Genomic DNA, 21,706 nt, shown 5'->3' on the forward strand with positions numbered 1-21,706 from the left:
CTGGGCGCGCGGCTGCGGGGCTTCGGGCGCTGGGCGCTCAGGAACTGCCTGGTGCTGCTGACCGTGGCCGGCGTGCTGGGCGGCGTGGCGCTGGGCGCGGCCGTGCGGCGCCTGCAGTTGTCCCGGCCGCAGGTGGCCTATCTGGCCTTCCCAGGCGAGATGCTGCTCCGCATGCTCAAGATGATCATCCTTCCCCTGGTGGTGTGCAGCCTCGTGTCTGGCGCCGCCAGCCTGGACACCCGGGCGCTGGGCAAGCTGGGCGGCATCGCCATCACCTACTTCTTGGGCACCACCCTGCTGGCCTCAGGGCTGGCTGTGGCCCTGGCCTTCATCATCCGCCCTGGGGCGGGTGCCGCGTCCCTCAACACCAACGCCCTGGGGCTGGAGGGCACTGTGGCCACCAGCAAGGAGACTGTGGACTCCTTCCTGGACCTCACCAGGTGAGCGCAAACGTGTGGGAAAGGGGTCCTGGGTGAGTCAGGCGGCTGTCCCAGGTCCGGACAGAAAGGGGGCCCGAAAATGGTGAAAATAATGATGGTTGTTATTATTGTGATCTCTAGCAAAGGGGGGCATGGGTGCTTCACTGAGAACTCAATTCCCCTTATATACAGAAATGATAATAAACAGACAAAATGCAGGCAGGAAGATGAGAGAATGATCACCGTATAAAAGCAAAGTGATCTGAAAATTCGTCCAGGGTCACCAGGAGTCCAGGTACAGTGCTGACAGGGTGCCGGGCCCTGCCTTGGCAGGCTCCTTTCCCCACCCTGTGGCCTGCACTGGTGACACCCGTGGGCATGTTGCATCAGCCTCATGGTCCAGGCTCCTGCCTTGTGCAGTATCAAGCATCAGATGCTTCAGAGGAAGGTGCCAGGCTCCCGAGACAGCCAAGGGAAGGTATTTTTCCTCTTTCCCATGAATTGGAGGCTGACTGATGCTTGGCATCTCAGCCTTGCTGCAATAACTGTTGGGTTTGGGGTTTCCTTTGTTTTCAGTCTTGACTCTTGTGCCTCAACTCATCATGCAGCTTAATGTCCAGTCACACGTGGATCCCGCTGAACTCAGGGTCTCAGAAAGGGGGCTGGATCTCAAGCAAGGAGTGCTGCAGCAGAAATGTGTGTGGCATTTTAAATGTGAAATCTTTGAGTTGGCAGAGGTGCCTTGCATTATGAGTGGGTGAACAGAAGCTCCAGCTCCACCTTTCCCTCACCATTCATTATTCTGGGCACTGCTCACCTTTCTCCTCTCATTATACTCATCCCCTGTGGACAAGATAATCAGACCTGTCCTTTTCAAGCTCTGTATAGAAGATAGTTCCATGCTCCTTCATGGTTCTCGGTACCTGTTTCTGAACCAGCTCTAACCCAGTCACTTCTGTTTTTGAGATGAAGTGACAAAGACGGAGTCCCACAATCCAGTTAAAAGCATATAAAAGCGTTTCTAGTCTTCAGTACATTCTCAGTGACTCTCCATCCCGTTCCTTAATGCACTGGGTGAGTAGCTACCACTCATTAGAGGGACACAGCCACCTGCAAAGTTCCCACAGCAGTCTTCAAGGCAAAGGCTCCCATATCTAGTTGCATCAGAATTATATTGTCTTCTTGCAGTGTACATCTATAGGCAGAAGCTCTGATCTGACTCAGAGGCATTTTAAAAGCTCTTAAAAGACTCATAAAGAGAGAGACTTTTAAAATGCCTCACTGAAGCAAAGAGCCAACTTTTAACGCTCTCTTATAATTGCTTCCAACTACAGTCTCCTACTCCAGAGGTCGGCAACCCACAGGCCAGTTTGGCTCTGGCCTGTGGACTTGGGGGGGCTTTGGCGGCATTTTGCAGCAGGTGCTGTCTCCATGCTGGAGACAGTGGCAGGGTCCTTGTACCTGCTTTCCATCACCACCCTGAGGGGGTCATTCCAACCCACAACTGGAAAAGGTTGCTTACACCTGTCCTACTCAATAGCTAACCTTTGTTCTTCATTTGGAACTATGAAGAAGGCTACATATTAGTTATATTCACAACTTGATACTGCCCTCTTATTTATACTGAGTAACCATTTACTCTGCATATAGTTCCTGGTAATGGGACTAAGTTAAATTACTATATAACCTGAGAGAAGCCACAGGATGAATAAGAATTTACAAGTTGGACTGTAGTTGCCTCAGATACCTTTTGCCCCAAATTATACATATTTGTATAGTATCATTACTATGCATGGGAACTTCACTGAAAACTAAATTCCCCTTGTATACAGAGATGATAATAAATAGACAAAATGCAGGTGGGAAGATGGGAGAATGATTGGAGTATAAAAGCAAAGTGATCTGAACACTTAAATTTAAAGCATCTTACTAGTTCCCAGACTTTTTTTTAATATACATTTTGTTATTGTTGCAAGAAATATTTTATAATCCTGGATGGAACTGCTATCAAATCTGATTCATACTTTTGGGTTCTCAAGCTGTTTCCTCTTGTGCTATGAATATGGACTTTCGAGGCTGTGTTAGCAGATCCCTGAGTAGTAATAGTTAAGGTAATTCTATAAGCAGAGGTACTATCTGTACAAAGCATCTCAGTAGTATGCCTGTTAGCAGCTTTGGCCATGTCCCCGTGAGCAGGAACGTGCAGTTTGTGCCACCTCAGAGCCTTCTGAGACACCATGAAATGCACACGGTACTTGTGAATCAGTTCGCTGTGCTGCATATTTGCAGTGGAGCGGCAAAATGAGATACTGGGAAATCCCGGAATCTAAAGTGGGGTGCTGCACGCGGATGCAGCATGTGCCACCAGAAACCGGAGCCTAGCTAGCCATGCTCTGGCTGCTGGCTAGGCTCTGCATGCCCAGATCACTGCTGCTGCTGCCCTGGGGGACCCCCAGGACCCCAGGTAAGGCTGCTGGGGCCCCACCAAAGTGTATGTGCAGGGGCATGCCTGGGGACACCTAGCACAAATATGTGCCGCTGCTAGTTGTCCCTTGGGAAACGCACGTTCCCATTTATGGGGACGCACCCTTTGAGTCTTTGTGCATCCCATCCTCTTCAAGAACTAACCACAGCAAATTGTGAGCGTCTGAATTAAAAAACAAAATAAAGGATCTAGGTAGAAAGATCACTGAGAAAATTGAAATTGTCAGGGAAGGGAGTGCAATAGAAAAGCAGTTTCTTTAGAATGTAGAGAGAATACACCTATCTTCAGTAAAATCTGAGAGTCAAGAGGAATTTATAAGAATGTTCACTTTAGGTTGCACACTTGTGTGGACTTTGGGCATGGTATAGACTGGTGATTTCTTAGCGAGGATGCCGTGACACCCTGGGATGCCTTGAGATCCTTTCAAGAGTGCCACGGGGTGCCATGCAGTGTTAGCACTGTTAGGTGGACAAGCATGTTTCATAAGATAAACCCATTGATTTCAAATAGAAATTCAGAGTGGTAAAAACCATTATGATCCATTGTGGTCTTTCTGAGTTCTCTGCAACAGAAGAGTTGATCTATTCTTTTCCTGCAGTCCAAAAACAAGTGAAAACTAAGAGCTGGCATTTTCCTAGAGGAGCCTTGAGTCTTAAGAAAAAAAAAAAGGTTGAGACCCACTGGTGTAGACCATAGTAAGGCCTCAGCTGCTTAACAGCATTTGCTTGACCAAAGCTAGGTTAAGAGAAGAAAAGTCAAAGGAAATGATCCAGCCAGAAGATGTCAAAAATTGTCAGCTATTTTAGAAAATTCAAGAAAGATGGAATGGGGAAAACTAGGCTAAATGTTGCTCGAGGACACCTAGAGCAGGGGTTGGCAACCTTTTTAGGCTGTGGGCTGCATTGCCCCAATTCAGGTCAGAGGTAGGCTTGTGCTTTAAATCCAGTGCCAAGAGGCAGGACCCAGCCACTGCTGCCACCTTTCCCAGCAGCTGCACAGGGAAAGTGTCTGCAGCCAGTGCTGGTGTCTGGCAGCAGGAGAAAGCAACTGTTGCCAAAGCTTCTCAAGGCTGCAGGGAAAAGCACTGGCTGCAGACACTCTCCCCATGCCGCCGTGGGGAAAAGCAGTGGCAGGCACTTTCCCTGAGCAGCTGCAGTGGGAAGTAGCAGTAGCAGCAGCTGGGTCTTTGCACCTGTCCACCATGTGCCCCGTTCCCCCTCCTCCCCCAACCCAAACTGGGTCCCTCTAGCTGCTGAAGCCCCATGTCTGTGGGCTGGATTGAATGGTACCATGGTCTGGATTCAGACCATGGGCCATAACTTGCTGACCCCTGAGCTAGAGGTTTGATGTTAGACTAGGCTAATTTTAGACCAGATATAGCTCAGATATGGAATAAAAAATAGCCATATGAATATTAGAGTAATACCTCTTAGAAATGCTTTTATGCATATATATTTTACCTTATTTAGAAATGAGTTTATATTGAACCAGGCAATAGTGTATACAAATTTGGGTTCATTTCAGAATCTTTGCCCTTCAGCCTTGAACTACAGTCCTTGGTGAATAGCCCATCTGTATGTAACTTTAAAATAAGCTCTATTTTAAAATTTCATTTGAAAGCTAGGTGAAAAGTCCTTTTCCCTAACAGGGTGGCCACCTGATAGAAGCTTTTTAAAACTTTAGAACTTTAAGTAATTAATTTTTTTTTTATTCTCTCAAACATTAACCAGATTGTTATTTCTTTTAAATATTACAATATTATAAATTTGAATCATTTGCTTGATATACATTATCTGTACTATTTAGTCATTTATATAATTTCTGTATTTTATTATTACATATGATATTAAAAATAGGCATCCTTAAATTTGTGAGTATTTAATTTTGGTGAAACTGGCTCTTTGAACCTTTCATGGTTCTCATAATGTACCTGAGAGTCAACAATGGCTAATGAATGTGAGGTTTTCTTGATAGGTGATTTTGAGTTCTGAATGTGCTGATTTGCCTTTCAGGATTTAACATATATGCTTTTAATATATACTTCCCAATATTTTCAAAACTCTACCTAAGGTTGGGAACAAAACAGAAATTCTTCCATCATTATGTAAATACTAATATAGAGTTTAAGGGTCATGGATATAATTCAGATTTTTGAATATAAGGAGGTAAATTGTTAATATAATTTAATCCTTGAAGCTGAAAAAAGCCATGTGCAAACTACTAAAGCCCATTGACTTGCACATCAGTGCTACTTGAAGAGAGAGAACATTGACAACTTTCTCTTGCAATGGTTATACAAATATAAATAAGTGCCCATTTCATACTCAAGATGCCATGGCATCCTTTAGTATAATGACATATCCTAATATAGTGGACTTTGTCCCACCCTAATGAATAAATAGCCACTTGCAAAAACAGTCCAAAACAACACTCCATAGCAGACAGGAAAATACTCCCTTCGACATCTCAACTCAACCTCGCGTCGTATGTCCAGGAAAAAACATGTTCTGTGTATCTGGATGATGACAACTTGCAGATCCAGGTAACTGATTAGCGGATCCATGCTTTGGTGAATGGAAGAAAGTACATAATCATATAAAATTATTGTTGGAAGAGACTTCAGGATCTAATCCAACCCCTGCTCAAAGCAGGACCATCCCTAACTATATCATCCCAGCCAAGGCTTTGTCTACCCAGTAGCAAGCTCCAAAGCCAGTGACCACCAGCTCCACCAGTGCTGTGTTAACACTTCTATTGCACTCCTTATCTCAGCGCAGTGTCCCACTCAGAAATTTGCAAGCACTATCCAAAGAATATATTCTGGCCATTTGCCATATGTCCAGGAGGCTAACAAAAGTGGTCTGTAGCTGACCCAAAGGCATGACTGAATTCCAGGGTGGGACTTCCATAAAAACATCCAAACAAAAAAACCCACCATGCCTTATTATTCCATCTATTAATTGTGGGGGGGGGGCCTGGCGCTTGAACATCTCTGCTGATCTCGGCTGTGGCAGAATGATACAGGACAGGAGCAGTCAAGCCAATCTGAAACTATCGAGGTTTGGATTATTTAGGACAGGGGTCAGCAATATATGACCTGGGCTGAATTCAGCCCATGGCAGCAGAGACTGGTGGCATGCAACAGAGGGGCACTTTGCACTGTGCCATGCATTCCTCTGCCATGTGCTGCTGCTCTCCTACACAGTTTCCAGCAGGCAACTTCCCCAGCCCTGCCCTGTTCTGTGTTCAGGGCTGTTCTCTCAACCCATTACTGCAGCCTATGCTTACCCTCACTGCCAAATTTGAGGCTACCCATCAACACTGGTGATGGAAATTCGTGGTAATTGATGGAGATGGTTAACAGAGGCTCTAGTGGGCCAGCATGAGAGCAGCCCTCAGCACAGAGCAGGGAGGGTTAGGGTACTATGCTGGGAGTTAGTGGCTTGTAGCAGCAACCAGGTCACAAAGAGCAGCCCACTGTTCTTAAAGGGGAGCTGGGGCTGGGGCAGGTGTGGGTGTGGGAGCATGATGCGGGCAGGAGTGGGTGGGCTTAGCCCCATGTGGAGCACCACTGGGGTGGTTGCAAGTCAGGTGGAAGAGCAGACCTCATCTGCACCTGCACTGCCCAGGCAAGCTCTGCTGCACATGGCCTCTGCTCCACCATCCCCAGCTGGCTCTTGGGACCTTGTGTGCGGGCAGCCTCCCCATATGCACAAACCCCCCCCCCCCCACTTCCCAACTCTCCACATACCCCCCTAACACCTATCTACCCCCCACACACTCATACAATATATATACAAGAGTAAGACTTTATTTTGAGTTATTATGCAATCATCTCTATATATACTACTCAAAAACGCATAAATCAGAATAAAAGATATATTTTTAAATAAAATTAAAATATGTTATACAGTAGTAGATGTTTGAGGGTTTTTGTATATGCTTTGTTTTTTATCTATAATTTGTTCAAATGATAGCTTGTGAAAGATTTTATGCGGGTGGCCCTCGACAGCTCACCAAAACTCATTACGTGCCCCTCCAGTCAAAATAATTGCCCTCCCCTGTGGTAGACTGACTGATTCAGAGATGCATAGGTTTTTATGAGCCAGTGCTCACTTCATCAGATGCTAGGCATGTATGGTGAACTCTTAGTGAATGATGAAGTGAACCCTTGGTCACAAAAGCTTATGCAGCTATGATTCAGTTAGTCTGCAAAGTGCATCTTTACTCTGCCTTCTGCTTGACAATATTCAAAAGACTGGGCATGTCTAAAAGAGATGCTGTAGCTCAACTGGGAGTTATAACCTTAATTCAGGGGTTAGAGTAAAATTCTATAGCTTGTCTCACGTAAGAAGTCAGACTTGGTGATTTGTAGTGGTTCCTTTGGCCTTAGAATCTATGAATCTGACAGATGGAAGATGCATAGATGCAATGCAGAATGGCATGATAAGCAATGCTCATACTCTTAATGCATTTTTAGGCACCTGGTAGCCCTGAAAATTAATGTAAACCTTCCTGTAAATGGAAATAATAAAAGGGGAACAGGAATCCAGATAGACAAGTCAGTATGCAATATGGATTTCTCTAGAGATTAGAAAGGCTATCTTTCAACCTAGCATATAGTTCTGCTTTTGGAAAGTGTACTGGCTTGGTGGCCAGAGGTAGTTTATTGCATTATCACACTATAGACTTAAGCTTGGCTCAGTTCCCAGTCCTGATCACTCATCCATTCACCAGGCCAGAGCTCTGAAGGGGCAACACATGCACACAAGAATAGTCCCTCAGTTCCTGGGGAATGAGTAAGTCTGTAGTTCTGTAGCAGTGAGGTGACACCTGACCTCCATCAACCACATGGAGATGAATAGTTACAGAAGTGGGGGATTAGTATCCATGATATTGTCCTTTTCTGTATCCCTGATGCTCCTATATGGACAGGAAATTCAGTTGGTGGAGGCATGACAAGGGGGAGCTTGTTCTGAGTTAGGCTGGTCTGTTTTCACATTTCAGCTGTGAGTGTTCTTTATTGGGTCACTTCAAATCTAATCAATTCATTTAAAATTAAGAAGCAAGAAAACAGTGGCTATGGAGGTGAGTCTTCAATTCATTCCCAATGTATTGCTGCTGCAGGAATGGAAGCCCAGCTATTTGTTGAGGGACGTGGGTGTAGTTGACAGTTTTTAGGCAAGCTCTGTAAGGATGACAGTTGCGGGAAGGTAGGTACAAATGACAAAAAAGTAGATAATAAAAATCTCATTAGGTTAACAAGCCACAATGGAACTGTAGTATCTTTTATGATAAGGGCTTCTAAGTCACTCAGGGCTAAACCTGTTCCATGTTTGCATGTCTAAATGGCACTTACATAACCCCATAACTAGTTTTTGGCACTTGCACACACTTTTGATTTTATGTAGCGACACTTGTCTAACACTTCCCTGTCCTAGAATGGAATGGGCTCATGCACAATGCTGGGTCAGTCCCAAAACTTCAGGTACAGAGAAAACATGACTAGCAGGTGTTTGGAGGAGGTGGTGGCCCCCACCTCTTAGCCCAGTCCCCTGGTGTTTAAGCCATTTGCCCATGGACTCGGACACCTTTAGGCCCCTCCTACTCAGAGGCTATTTGAATTTCCATCTCCTGCTTTCTAGGAAAGTGCTATAATCACCAGGCCACAGACTAGGCACTCCACTTGAAGCTAGTCCACTGGGCAGGTAGGAGATATGAGAGCAGGTCAGAGGGAAGGTGGCTCAGTGAGACGGATCCTTGTGAGTCTTCTGCTCCCTGTGCCAGTGTCCAACTAGGCCAGTGGTTGTCAACCTTTTTTAGACTCAAGGCAGTCCTTTTTAGACTCAAGGCACCTCTTGGAAAATGCCAACTTTTAGTTTTCTCTTGTTTTTTGAGAACAGAAAAAAAATAGAGCAATTCTTCTATCGCAAAGAACTCAGAAAGACCATAACAGGGTAGAATGTTTTTAACCCTATTTGAAATCTCTGGTTTAGTCTGGTGGTTATGTTTGCAGGCCTAACAGTACTAACACTAGCGCTGTAACATTAAAGCCCTTAAAAGAATCTCAAGACACCCTGGTTGAGAATCACTGAGCTAGGCTATGCTTGCGAAGGGGCTGAAGCACTTCACAACCTCCATTTTACTTTCCATAAGGACTCACATACCTGGACAATCGTATTCCACCACAAGTGGAAATAGAATCCATTCTCTACGTAAGTGCCAAACACTGCAGTTAGTTAGCTATGTCATTGCCACTTGCGTAGTTAAAGATGAAATAAGATTTTGTTCTTAGAGACTTCTGTTCCTGGAAAAGTTAACTGAAGTAGGACTGGGTCTTTCATGAACCCTGAGCCTGATGCAGCTAAGCTTCAAGTAAAGCCTGTGTGTCTGTTCCCTTCAACTTAACATTTGAGCACATGCTCAAGTACTTTCCTGAACAAGCGTGACTGGCTGGATCAGGGCCCAAATAGCAAATGCAGTTTGCCTACTAAGTGTCAGTTGAAAAGTTTCCTCTCTCTAAATATATGGTCTGAGTCATAGTTAAGTGGAATGTGCTATTATGGAGCTGTTTTCCATTGGAATTGAATCCAGTTCCTGGAATGAGAGAAGTACAGTCTCCTTTTCTTGGTGGTCTCAGAGCAGTCAGTTTGATTTTAGTCGTATTTGATTTCCTACCATTATTATTGCTTCCAGAACAGAACACCGTTTGACAAGATGTGGTGATACTTACCTAGTAGTTTGCGTTAAGAAAGCAATATCTCTTACATTATTGCTGGATCTAATTCTTTGTAATTATTAGAAAATAGGACAGTGGTTGCTTTTACAAGGCGGTGCATCTGCAATCTATATCAAAGCTTCCAAACAAGGGTTGTTGTTGAACAGAGAAGGCCCACATTTAAGTTCCTCAATAGATGTTTGTCTCTTTACCAAGTTTCTTTTTTGAAAGGGTTTAACTGAGTGGCAATACTTGCCTTATGCAGGTGTTTCTGAAGCTTCCTTGCTAGTATAGGTAGTGCAGGTGGAGCTGTTGTATCCTTGCGCAGCCATGTGATGGCTTTTTCTTTTATTCAAAATGTACTGTAGGTTGCAACAAGTGAACAGTTCTCTGCCTAGTCACACCAATTAGCCTGGGTTTTGGTTAGGAAGGGTACATGTGGGATGAAGGAATTCTTGTTGTCAGACCATGGAGTGCATTTACTACCACTAAAGGCTAAAGTGGCTTTCATTTGAGTAATGCAGTCCTCTCTGCTGGGAAAGGGAGGATCCATGTTATCCCAGGTCCTAAGGTCCTGCAGGAGCAGCTCAGCAGCTAACTCAGGCATGCACTATCCATTTGGTAACTTTCTTTCTGCATCCAGTACACAGCAGACAGTTCCTCCCCCATGCATCATACTGTGTCGCACATTAGCAGAACTAGGAGACTATTTATAATCAGTAGACACCAGGGCTTGAGGGTGGAATGTGTGATGATAATGCACACACATCTGCCCAGGCAAAGCTTAACATGGACTTTAAGTAAGGGGTTTGTTCTTTGTTGTTGTTGTTTTCTAAGCAAACCACATTTTTAGAATTTCAGGTTCAAATAACCCACCAACATAACCCTATTCTCCAAGGTCCCCCCCAACATTGTTCACTGTCCAGAGAAATGAGGAGGAAATTGTCAGTTCCCTTGCTGGTGTTCTCTTGAGTTTGCATTGACCCTTTTTAACAGGTTTCTAAGGGCTTGTCCCATGTGGCTGGATCCCAAGTCAGACCCAAGTAGCTAGATCGGGCCCTGGGTGAGCCATTGCCATGTGGTGGGATCAGGCCCCTGCAGACCAACTTGGCACCGCTTCTTTGGTCTGTGGGGTGGAAAGATTGGGCACCACAGATACCTATGATGTGCAGGAAGGCTGCTCCAATGTGCTGTAATTGTAGTATGTTGGAGAAGACTCGATTTAATAGAGCCTGCTGGAGCGTGCTACTTAATGCATCTCCAGCAACCTCTGCATCTCGTGCATCAGTGTCCCTATACTTCAAACCAGCAATTTATTCAACAAGCTTTAGTTAAAGTGTCTCTGCTGCCATTTTGAAGTGCAGGGATGCTGATATACAAGATGCTGTGACACTTAAATTACAGTGGCTCGGAGCCGCTCTGATAAAGCCCCCCCTCACCGGAGCATGTGTAAAAACACCCCGCTGTCCTAAACTTTTAGGTTTAACCCTAAGAGTAAAGGGTCTGATCCTGATCATATTTACACCAGTGTAAATCAGAAGAAACTATTGAAGTCTAGAGCCACTAGAAGCAAAATCAGGTCCAGAGTATAACCAAGTTATAGCAATGGCTGTATACTGCACAGGTTACATTACACCTGTCATTACCGAACAAACTTGAAATGGTATACTTTTACAAGTTCAAGGATCAATTATTTTCTATGAAGAGTCAGAGGCCACGTCTACACGTACGCTTAACTGCAGAGTAGGCTAATTAGCTGAGGAGTAAAGCATCACTGTCTACACATGTGCTGGTATTAGGCCACTGTAAACTAATTTACGCCAAAGGAAGATAGTACTAGGACAGTACTATGTTATGCTGGGATAATTTACTGAGATTAAATGCACATGTAGACACTGACTGCGGGCGTATATTGCACCTGGTCATCCCAGCCTGCTGGGGACCAGACTCCTGTCTGCTGCCTAGGCCCATAGGTCTACACTTTCAGCACCCTCATGGCCTAGCCAACCCCTCCGCCCTGCAATGCTGCCACCCAGAGCCCAGGGCTGGCCCCTTTGCCTCTTGCCTGCCCAAGCCTGCTCCACCTCAGCTCAAATTGCTGCTGTCCCGGGCGCACATGTAGATGCTGCACCTGGGAGTAGTTTACTTTAGCTCAAACTGCTCCGGAGTTTATTGCTTTCATTAATTGCATATGTAGATGCAGCCAGAATGAACTAAGATATGTGAGACCTGCACTTTATTTCCAGATCTACAGGGTTGACAGTAGTCTTATGTAGAGTTTACATTATGGATTGTATAGGATGGTTTGGATACGGGTGATCCTACCTTAGGCGACAAGTTGGACTAGATGACTTCTAGAGGTCCGTTTCAGCCCTACTACTTTGTTTTATTATTCTATGGTGTGGCACTGATTTGCTGTGTGAAGTTAGGCAGTACTGTTTTTTTAGGTGCTTAAGCAGACTTTGCTTGTTCTAGATTAATTAATTGGATTTTTGAAAGTGTGCCTGTCTTGTGATTATATCACAAGTAGAAATTCTGTCTAAAAATAGTTCTAGGGAGGCAGTGTGGGTAGTACCTACTGGTAGAGTTCTGAACAGGTATTCTCAAGACCTGGATTTGACTCCTAGTTCTGGCACGTGCTGGCTGGGTGACCTTGGGGACTCCATGTCTCTGTTGTAACTTGATTTCTGTATCTGGAAATGAGGGAGAATGATAGTTACCTCATTTGTAAGGCACTATATGGACAAACTGTGTGATAATTTATTTCACAAAGACCCATGTAAATCTGAAGTGTGCAAAAATAGGTTTAGGAAAAGTATGGTCCAATACCTACATTTGATTTGTAAAATGCAATTATGCATTCACATATTTTCCACTTACTATTTATGCTGACACACACAGACAGGATCCATATCTGCGCTTTTTTGTTTTGAAGTTTCCATTCTCAACTGGGGGCACAGTGGACATTGACTCATAATGACAGAATTGTGTCTGGCTTTCCGTGGTCTCTTAGTTTTGCTTCGCTGATCATGATGAATGTGATCTGTGATAGAAACACACAGTCAGCACAAAGGGATAACCTGTACATTTTCTGATAGCATTATCCATTGGAACATGCTGGATCCTGAAGTGTTTGCTACATTTTGTGCAGGAGTTCTTCATGCATTCTTCTCATATTGAAGTTATGTTGTGCAGTCTGAGTTTTAAGGAACAAAACATCCCTTTTCCTGACATTTGATAAGACCTGCTATGCCCATTGTACTTCCAATACTGCTTACTAAAGCAACAGAGAGTTGAAAGAGTTAACACAGCCTGGCTGTTTTGTGAAAGTTTATGTACTTTACAGTATCACCAAGGCTATGGGAAAGTCCATGTGTTGCAGCCGGATAAGGGAACTCTGTAAATAAAACCAGTCTTCAGAGCAGATAGCATAAGCTGCCTTTAATTGGCTTCCCAATACTTAAAAGTTTCCCTGTACAGCCAGACAGGTTGAGCTGAAGTGGCAGGCCCTTCTTGTGTAGATGTAGTTATAGTTATAAATGTATAAGATGTTGTTATATTATGGATATATTATAAGCATGCAGAGCTTATAGCAGTTAATTAAGTGCAATAAGCTATACAGCACTTTTTGCCATGACACTTGCATCCACAACAAGGGCTTTTGTTAGCATAACTACATTGTAAAATATCATGCCAATTACTGATGTATTGAAATAGCAACGTTTTTAAATGACCTGGCTGGAAATAGACCCTTTCGCAATATTTGTATCACACTGCCACAAGCTCTGACTCCTGGTCCTGTCCTAAGAGATGAGCTCTGCCATTCTCCATCTGAGATCCTGATGCCATGGGAGTAACTTGAGAGTGCTAAGTGTGCTATGTAGTAGCTGGGGTTTAAGTTGTAGCCGTGTTGGTCTAAGGATATAGGCAGACAAGGTTCCTTGGGTGAATTTGATATCTTTTATTAGACCAACCCAAATGGTTGGAGAATAGTTATTAAGCAAGCTTTCGGGTTCAAAAACCCTTCGTCAGGCTCAGGAAGCTGCAGCAGTTGGTGTGTGCTCTTCCTATGTAGTAGCTGTCTCAGAAACTTCCCCTTAGGATCAAGCCAGTTGTGAGCAGTTCTTCATAACATTGAACCAGAGTATAAACTTATTTCTAAAACTTTTTATTCAAAATGATCATCTGCAAAGAGGTGGAAGATCAGACTAACAATGAGGGTGCAGACACATAACACATTTACTGTGGAATAAGATGACTTTACTCTGTAGTGAAAGTGGAACAAGTTACACTTGAGACAACCATTTACTTGTTCTCCCAGTTGGTTTCATCCTGTCTTGCTGTTTGCTCAATGCACACTGCTCTCACCCCCCTCCCCACCTAATAGCACCTATTGTTTGTGGCTGGCATCATAGATAGGGAACTACCAAATTCTCAATTGTCACAGAAACTGTGAATTTGGTAGGTCTCCCGTTAAAAAGCCCAATCCCTGCAAAAAATGTGGAGACTGCAAAAAGCCCAGGAAAATAGCCAGCGGGGGGGGGAATCTGCAAATAGAGGTGGGAAGTCCTGGTGTCCCAAAGTATGGACAGGGGAGGGGAGGGAGAAAGGGGGGGAGATTTTCATGATGGCAGCCCCTCCTTCCCCCATACCTCTGGCTGGGTTCCGCCATTTCTAAAGTAGTCTGCGTGCTGAATTTCTGTTCTGTTACAGGTGTACACTGGTTTCCAGTCACTTACACCAGTAGAAATATAATATCTATGTCAGGCCTTAGCCTACAGCTGAACCTCTTACGTTGGCAGGGTGTAGAGAGTTGTTAAGGAAGAGGAGTCCTAGAAACATCCTGTGTCACCATTTTAAAATACACGATCATTGAAGTTTTATCTGGTAAATTTACCCCTCTTCTTGTTGAAGAGAAAGTCACAAATTATTTTAAAGCCATTGTGATCTTCTGTATTTGACCTCCTGTATAACACAAGCCCTAGCTTTCACTCTGGCTTTATGCTTAGGTCTAACAAAAACCCTCATTGTACACAGATGCTTAACTGATATGACTGAGTATGGAAACTAACAACCATCAAAAGTTATTAACCTTAGGTCAAAAAAGTTAGCAAGATATTAGGAGACATGGAGACCAGAATAGAGAATAATACTGAAAGCATTCAGATTTTATTGAATAAACCTGCAGTCTAGTATTCTCTGAAATATTTTGTATAGTCACTCCAATAAAAAGATTACAGAATTGGATAGGGCACAGAAAAGACCAATGAAAATAGAAATTTTCCTACACAAAGAGACAATGAAAAGGTTGGACTTGTTTGTTTTGGAAAGGAAATGAGTAAAAGAAGACATGGTATAAGTACATAAAATAGTGTACAGTCTGAGGAGGGAGACTTTGAGGTTTCATTCAGCATGCGGAGGATCCAGGGGAACACTTAGTGAAATTAAAAGCTTGTGAATGCCAAACAATAAAAGAAAATACTTTGCAACACAGCTTTGGAACTCACTGCCACAGTATGTTGTTAATGCTAAGGTTTTCACCTGATGCAAAGAGGAGCTAGATAAGAATATGTTGCATATAACAATTGCTCATGTGCATATTGAGAAAGATGCTAAACATAATGCTCCAGGGCTTAAGACAGTTTCTAACCATTAGGAATTAGGAAGTTACTTAAACTCTTCCCTAGAACGAGCATCTGGTGCTGGCCACTCAGAGACAGGACAGTGGTCTAGATGGACCACAAATCTGATGCAAATGGCTATTCAGATTTCCATATAACATGCCAGAAAGAAAGATGTCAAGCAAGTAATCAGAAAGCAGGTTCAGACTGGATAGCTTGCACAGACTTGACCTTCTGTAGGTTGTTATTTATCTGCTGAGAGAACAGAAATGAAGTGTAACTGTAAAAACAATTTGGGCAGGTATAAAATGTAACAGGGGAGTAGCTTATTCTTGCATTCTTAGCCAACTGCTTTTCCTATTATCTTGCTTTGTTTCACATGCATGCACTTAGGTTTGGAAAGAGTAATATACAATCTAATTTTGGCACTCAGAGTCTGATATGCAGTTTACACTACAGTGGGTGCATCTACATTTTCATTATTGCACCGTAGTTACTGCACATCTCGTTTAGTACTTCTTTAATGAAGTACTAGCTGAATGCACAGTAACTTTATCTACTGCTCAGTAGCCTAATAACACTGTGCAGTAGGTTATTAGCAAAGTTTATCAGCACACTACTACGCAGTGTTATTAGGCTACTGCGCAGTAAGCGTCTCGTGTAGGTGCACCCAGTATTAAAGCTGTTGAATCTGTAGTATAGGTTGTCACGAGTTGCATCTATTTACACCCAGGATTTTTAACTGTTTGATTGCTGCAGACAGCAACTGCCTTTAGCATTGTCATGTTTTATGCTGAGATTTTAGGGAAGCAGATTCCTGGAACAGCACACCTCTAAGGTGGATTTTGCCAATTAAACATTTCTGTGATGTTCTTGCTATAACAAAACTAATTACCTCAAAGGATTTGTATTAATTTAACTTAAATTCAGCTGCATGTTATTCTACAATGAAGAAAGTAACTCTTATGCCATGTAGGCATAAGAGTGGTGGGAGCTACTGTAACATGCTACACTTTAATGCCAAAATTTTTGCCTTTGATATTGTTTTCTCCAAGTTGCCCTCATTTTATAACTTATATATTTTTTGTTTGTTTGTTTGTTCTTTTACAGAAACCTGTTTCCATCAAACCTTGTTGCTGCAGCTTTTCGATCGGTAAGACAGCAGCGGCCTTAGGGGAGGGCAAACCAGGTGACCACCCCAGGTCCCACACTTTAGGGGGCCCAAATTTTTGAGGGAGTGAAGTTTTTTAAGGAAGTGGCTCTATTTGCATTTTAACACTTGACTATTTATTTACTTTCCCCCAAACAAATATTAAAAAGATCCACAATACAGCTGTGGTGGGTTAATATAACTGAGTACATACCTCTAAAGGACCCCAAATGACTCTCTTGCCCAGGGCCCCAAACAGCCTTAAGGCCACCACTGGGTAAGATTCAGGTGACTTTCAGAAATGAGATGTACTCAGCAAAAGTGCCAAATGCTACCTTGTTTCTCATAATGAGCTTTGAGATGCATCACTGTAAATAAGCACATACAATAAATGTAAAACCAACAATTGCAGTGACTGGAATTTTCAGAAGTGTGGAAGATGATAACTAAGCATTTAGTTTGTACTACTGAATCAATGGAAACTCGGTGTCTTCTTGCCTTAGGTGTTCTTGAAAATCCCAGCTTGTGGGGATATAGGGTCTACATTGTGGCTAAAATGCATGTAATGAACAGCTGTTTGTGTGGCCTGTAGTTAACAGTGTGGAATTAATCTTGGAATGGACAAGGCTAAAGACCTAAAGGCTGTGTGGGCAGAGAAGAGTTTTACTTGTTGTTGGCTTTAATGTCATGCCTTTCCTTATATCACTTGCCTTAGACACAAGTCAGTCTGACTTCTGATATGCTGTGGTGAAAGCTAAATATGATAGTACATTAGCGCCAGATGGCATAGGCTGAATTAAATTAGATGGATATGAGCTGTAAATTTTGGAAAAGCTATTGATAGATGTAATTTTGGATGCATGTAAAGGATGGACATTACTAAAGAAGTTGTCCTAAGACAGAACAATTCTTTTAGTTAACTGAGCTGAAAAATAACCATTGTTAATTCCATTGAGACTTTTTTGCTTTAAAAGCAAGACGCATATAAAAATATCAAACAGGGCAAGTTGGTATAATGGATTAAATGAAAATGGACATGACAGCAACAGTGTAACTTGGGAAGCTCCTAACTCAAATGCCTAAGTACTCTATGCTTAAGGCATCAGCAGAGAAATCTTACTTCTCTTTGTGCTGTCCTTGACAATTCACAATGATTTAAATTATTTTTCCCTTCTATTCAAAATAAAAATTAACAGTCTTGCATCTACAGTGAGTTTAATTTAGGCGTCAAAATTAATTTGTGGCCTTGTGTGTTTTAATTCATAGTTTTGACGTCTCTCGGCAGCTTACAGATCATCTCAAAGGCTGAAATTTCTGGGTTTTGGGTGGCATCTCTTAGGGTGCATGTAAGCCCTTAAAATAGAATGTAGGTACACAGAGCTGGTGCTAGGATGCACTGCAGCCCCTTAGAGCAAGGACAGGATGTGGAGCGGCGCTTACTGAGTTTTGGGAAGCCATCGGGGGCCACATGACAAGCAGCTGGGGGCAGATAAATATTAATTTTCCAAATTTTTTAGGGGCCCTGTGGGCTGGATAGAATGGCCTGGCGGGCTGCGTCCAGCCCGCGGGCCGCATTTTGCCCACCCCTGCCTTAGAGCATCTCTGCTGACAGTGTCATTTATCTTAACTAGCCAGGCCATTGCTGCACATTTCTGAAATAATTCTAATCAATTTGCAGTCATAACACCTGGCTGAAACGCCAGCAAAGCTCCATCCCTGTCCCCAAGTACAGATTGGCTTGGAAAATTTACATCCTGGGTCTTCATTTAAAATAATTTTGTTTTAAGCAATAGGTGTTTTATAAGAAACCTACTGTGAAGATGAGATGGCAGCTCTTGGGTCCACCTGTAGGCACAGTGTCAGCTTGAAAGGGGTGGAGTAGAGGCCTGTGCTCCCAGACACTCTGTACACCATTGCTTACTGCACATGTATAAGAAGTGCTTACCATCCATCTTGCATCTGGCTTTTCAGCTAGTCTGCAGAGCTGTCTCTGTAGTGGAAACAGTTGCATTGGTCTGTGGTTTGGTTGGTTTGCTTACTTTTGTAAACAACATTTAAACATGAGGTGAAGTTGGCAGTGTGCCTTAAATGGGGCCCAATTTTCATCCCCACTACACCAATATAAATTGGGATTAACTCAATTTATACGCGAATACAGTTGCTTCTGATTCACATACGTGTTGCCCCCCTTCTCTATACCCCCTCCCACCTTTATGTTTATGGAAATCCTGTTTAAAAACCTGATAAATAGCCTACCCTAGATTCAGCCTTTCAGGTGTTGTGAAATCATACAGACCCTACAATAGTGAAATGAGATCCTAGTACGGATATGGTCATGTGGGTTATTTTACAGACGGAAAACTTTGTGTTGTTTTTCTTACTCACAGTATGCAACAGACTATAAGATGGTATCCAGAAACACTACCACTGGAAATGTTACAATTGAAAAGGTAAGGCAACCCCTGTCTTGCTCAGAAACACATGCAACCAGATACATAAGCATCCTATGGTTTTTCACGTGTTTATCCTCATAACACCTCTGTGAAAAAGGGGACTGCTGCTATCTCCATTTTATATATCAAGAACTGAGGCACACAGAGGCAAAGTGACTTGCCTTATGGTATTCAGGAAATCTGTGGCAGACCAATGAGTCCTAAATGAATGGCTTAGTTATGACAGTTTCTTCTCACTCCATAGTTTCTTAGACTTGTTTCTTTAATAATATGAGAAAAATGCTTTTTTCCTACTTTTTTCCCTACTCTGCAACCTTTAAGGCAGTAGGTTGGTTGAGAATTTTCCCTATTACAACTTCATTGCATTTATATTTGATCCAGTGTCTGGTTTAAGGCTATTAAAATGTAGTTCCGGGGGTAAATATTACAAGTAAAATGAAACAGAAGCACATCTGTGAGTTGCCAGAGCTCCATCTGGTGTGCAGGTGCTGAGGAGCTTTGTTTTCAAGACAGCTTGTGGGATTTCCAAACATGCTTAACACGGACCTAGCTGTGTTCCCATTCTCACCTGGAGGGTCGGAATTGCGAAAGTGCTTATTACTGGCTGAACTCTGGTTATTGCTGACCAATAATCATGTTTGAAATCCCCTCCCTATAGGCAAAGTCCCATGTAACTGAGAGCCTGTGTCCCCTGGCACACAGTGCCTTATTTTCAACAGTTAAGCCCCTGCCTTTCCGTGGGATTTGAGGAGGAGGGTGCATATCAGGGATTGGTGTGGGAATTCCTTTTAAATTTATTAATTTTAAACTTTAAGATTAATATAAGATACTGGAGCTCTGCTGCATCCTTTTAGTGACTGTGTTGCTTCATGTGTATTAGAGGCCCTTAAAGCATTGCTGAAATTATTATGGATACCATATTGTCTCATACATGCATGTCCCCAAATAGAAAGCACACCTGGTTTTGAAAGGCAAAATACATTAAAGATTTTTTGAGAGACATGTTTGCATAGAGCAGGGACAAAGCCTAATCTTCAGTTAGCTCACCCTGCCTTTCCTGCATAACTAAAGCCAGATCTTTAGCTGCTGCTGAAGACCAGTCTACACTGTTCATAGATTGGATCTATGATTTTGAAAAAGGCTAAAGAGTCTGTGCTAAAGAGCTAAAGAGTTTGAGCTACAGAATTAAAGTGGGTATGAATTAGAAAGACTAGCAGCAACAAGCAGACAGCAGGATTTCTCCAAGAAAGGCTGGCTTGGTTTAGTGGAACAACAAGACCAATAAAAAGGAGAAACCATTGTTAAGAACTGTAGAGTGAAGAACACTTGGCTCCCTCAGCCATCTGAACAGTAATACCACAGCTGCTGCACCATGGAGCAGCAATCAAACCAGGGTGCTTCCGCCCCCAGCCAGAAAATCAGCTTCCCCACTTAATACACATACCCCAGTTTTGGGGGGCTGATTTTGAGGAAAAGGTGTGTGTTGTGTATGGGAATTACTGCAATGCTCTAAGGTGGCAGTCAGGGTCAGAATTCCACTGTGATGGGCTCAGTAAAAGCAAGTCCATGCGCTGCAGGACTCCTTGGGTTTTGGCTATGGGTGACTGGTGCCACCTTTGTCAGGGGGGGCACATGCCCCCCTAGTGACCGGGGTGGGGGGCAGGGTGTCCCCCGTAACCAATCGCAAGACAGCCAATCACTGCGGCCACTTCCGGGAGCGCAACAGCACTCCACTCCCTGACTGGCGCTTGCAGGGGGGGCACTGGTGCTCTCGCCTGCCCCCCCGCCCATTGTCTAAGCGGTGAGCATCAGGGGGTGCATAAGCGCTCTCAGGGTGCACATGGTGCACCCCATACGCATCGCCACTGGTTTTGGCTAATGTGCTACACTTTCACCATTCCTATAGGATGGCATTAATTCAGCTCTGAAGCACCTTACTTGACACACTGCAGGTGGGCAGTCAGTGGTCAAAGATAATGTGATTTCAAAGGATTGCTTTCTCTTCTAACATGTTATCTCTGCAGGCAGTTCAGCCCTAAACAGTCACGCCACTAAAGACTTTATTCATCCCTTTCTCTCTACACTTATTCATGTACCTTTATTCACATGAACAGTGGAATGACTCCTAACTTAAGCTATACAAATGAGGAGCAAAGCAAGATATTAGTGGTAATTTTCACTGTCAGGCTAAGTTCCACCATAGGTCAAAACACTACTGAGTTGCATAGGCATGGCTTACCATGCCTGTTACATTCAGAGACAGCCATAAAGGACATTTTGCAGTGTACTATCAGAGCTTTGATTCTTTCTTAGCAAATTTGAATGTATCTTTTGGCAACTGAAAGTATGGAATTCTTTTCTATTTTCCTTGTTTTCTTTTTATACCTTCCACAGCTCTTATTTGACTGAACAGCACGTACTCTAGGACACTGTGAATTATTCCTGGTCTGACACTTAAATCTGGTTGTTATTGCCAATGACTACTTCTGAAGATTTCCCCTCCACCCACTGCTCATGGGGGGGTTTTTTTGTCCAATTGTTTGAACTATAGTAGGATAGATACTTTTTAAATCTAGTGGGCACTCCAAGTTCTCTAGATACGAGTGATCTAACTAAACAAAACATGGTAGCCTGTTAGTTTGCGGAACTGAATTTTGGTGTGGTTTCTTTGTGTTGTGTGTGTGGATGGTAACCATAATAATTTTAAGGTTGCACAAAGATAAAGTGGTTTTCAGGTAACATTTAGGAGTGGTATCAAGGTGATAACCAACATGGATTCCATGGGGACAAAGTACGAAGGTGATGCATTGCATACCAGAAAACAGTAATCTTTGTCATCAAAATATGAAACGTTTTTTCT

The 21,706-nt window shown here is 43.2% G+C and overlaps 1 protein-coding gene across 1 annotated transcript in view; it reads left to right on the forward strand.

Annotated features, from left to right (window-relative positions):
• Window positions 1–3: 3 nt before the first annotated feature.
• Window positions 4–21,706, forward strand: part of SLC1A4 (solute carrier family 1 member 4) — a gene marked incomplete at its 5' end in the record, with an annotated part of 40,433 nt that continues 18,730 nt past the window's right edge. The window contains 3 exons of the mRNA XM_025201458.1: window positions 4–440; window positions 16,354–16,396; window positions 18,781–18,843. Coding sequence (XP_025057243.1) covers window positions 4–440; window positions 16,354–16,396; window positions 18,781–18,843 — 543 coding nt within the window. The remainder of the gene's footprint in view (window positions 441–16,353; window positions 16,397–18,780; window positions 18,844–21,706) is intronic.

The sequence above is a fragment of the Alligator sinensis genome, unplaced genomic scaffold, assembly GCF_000455745.1.
Source record: "Alligator sinensis unplaced genomic scaffold, ASM45574v1 scaffold939_1, whole genome shotgun sequence".
NCBI lineage: Eukaryota > Metazoa > Chordata > Crocodylia > Alligatoridae > Alligator > Alligator sinensis.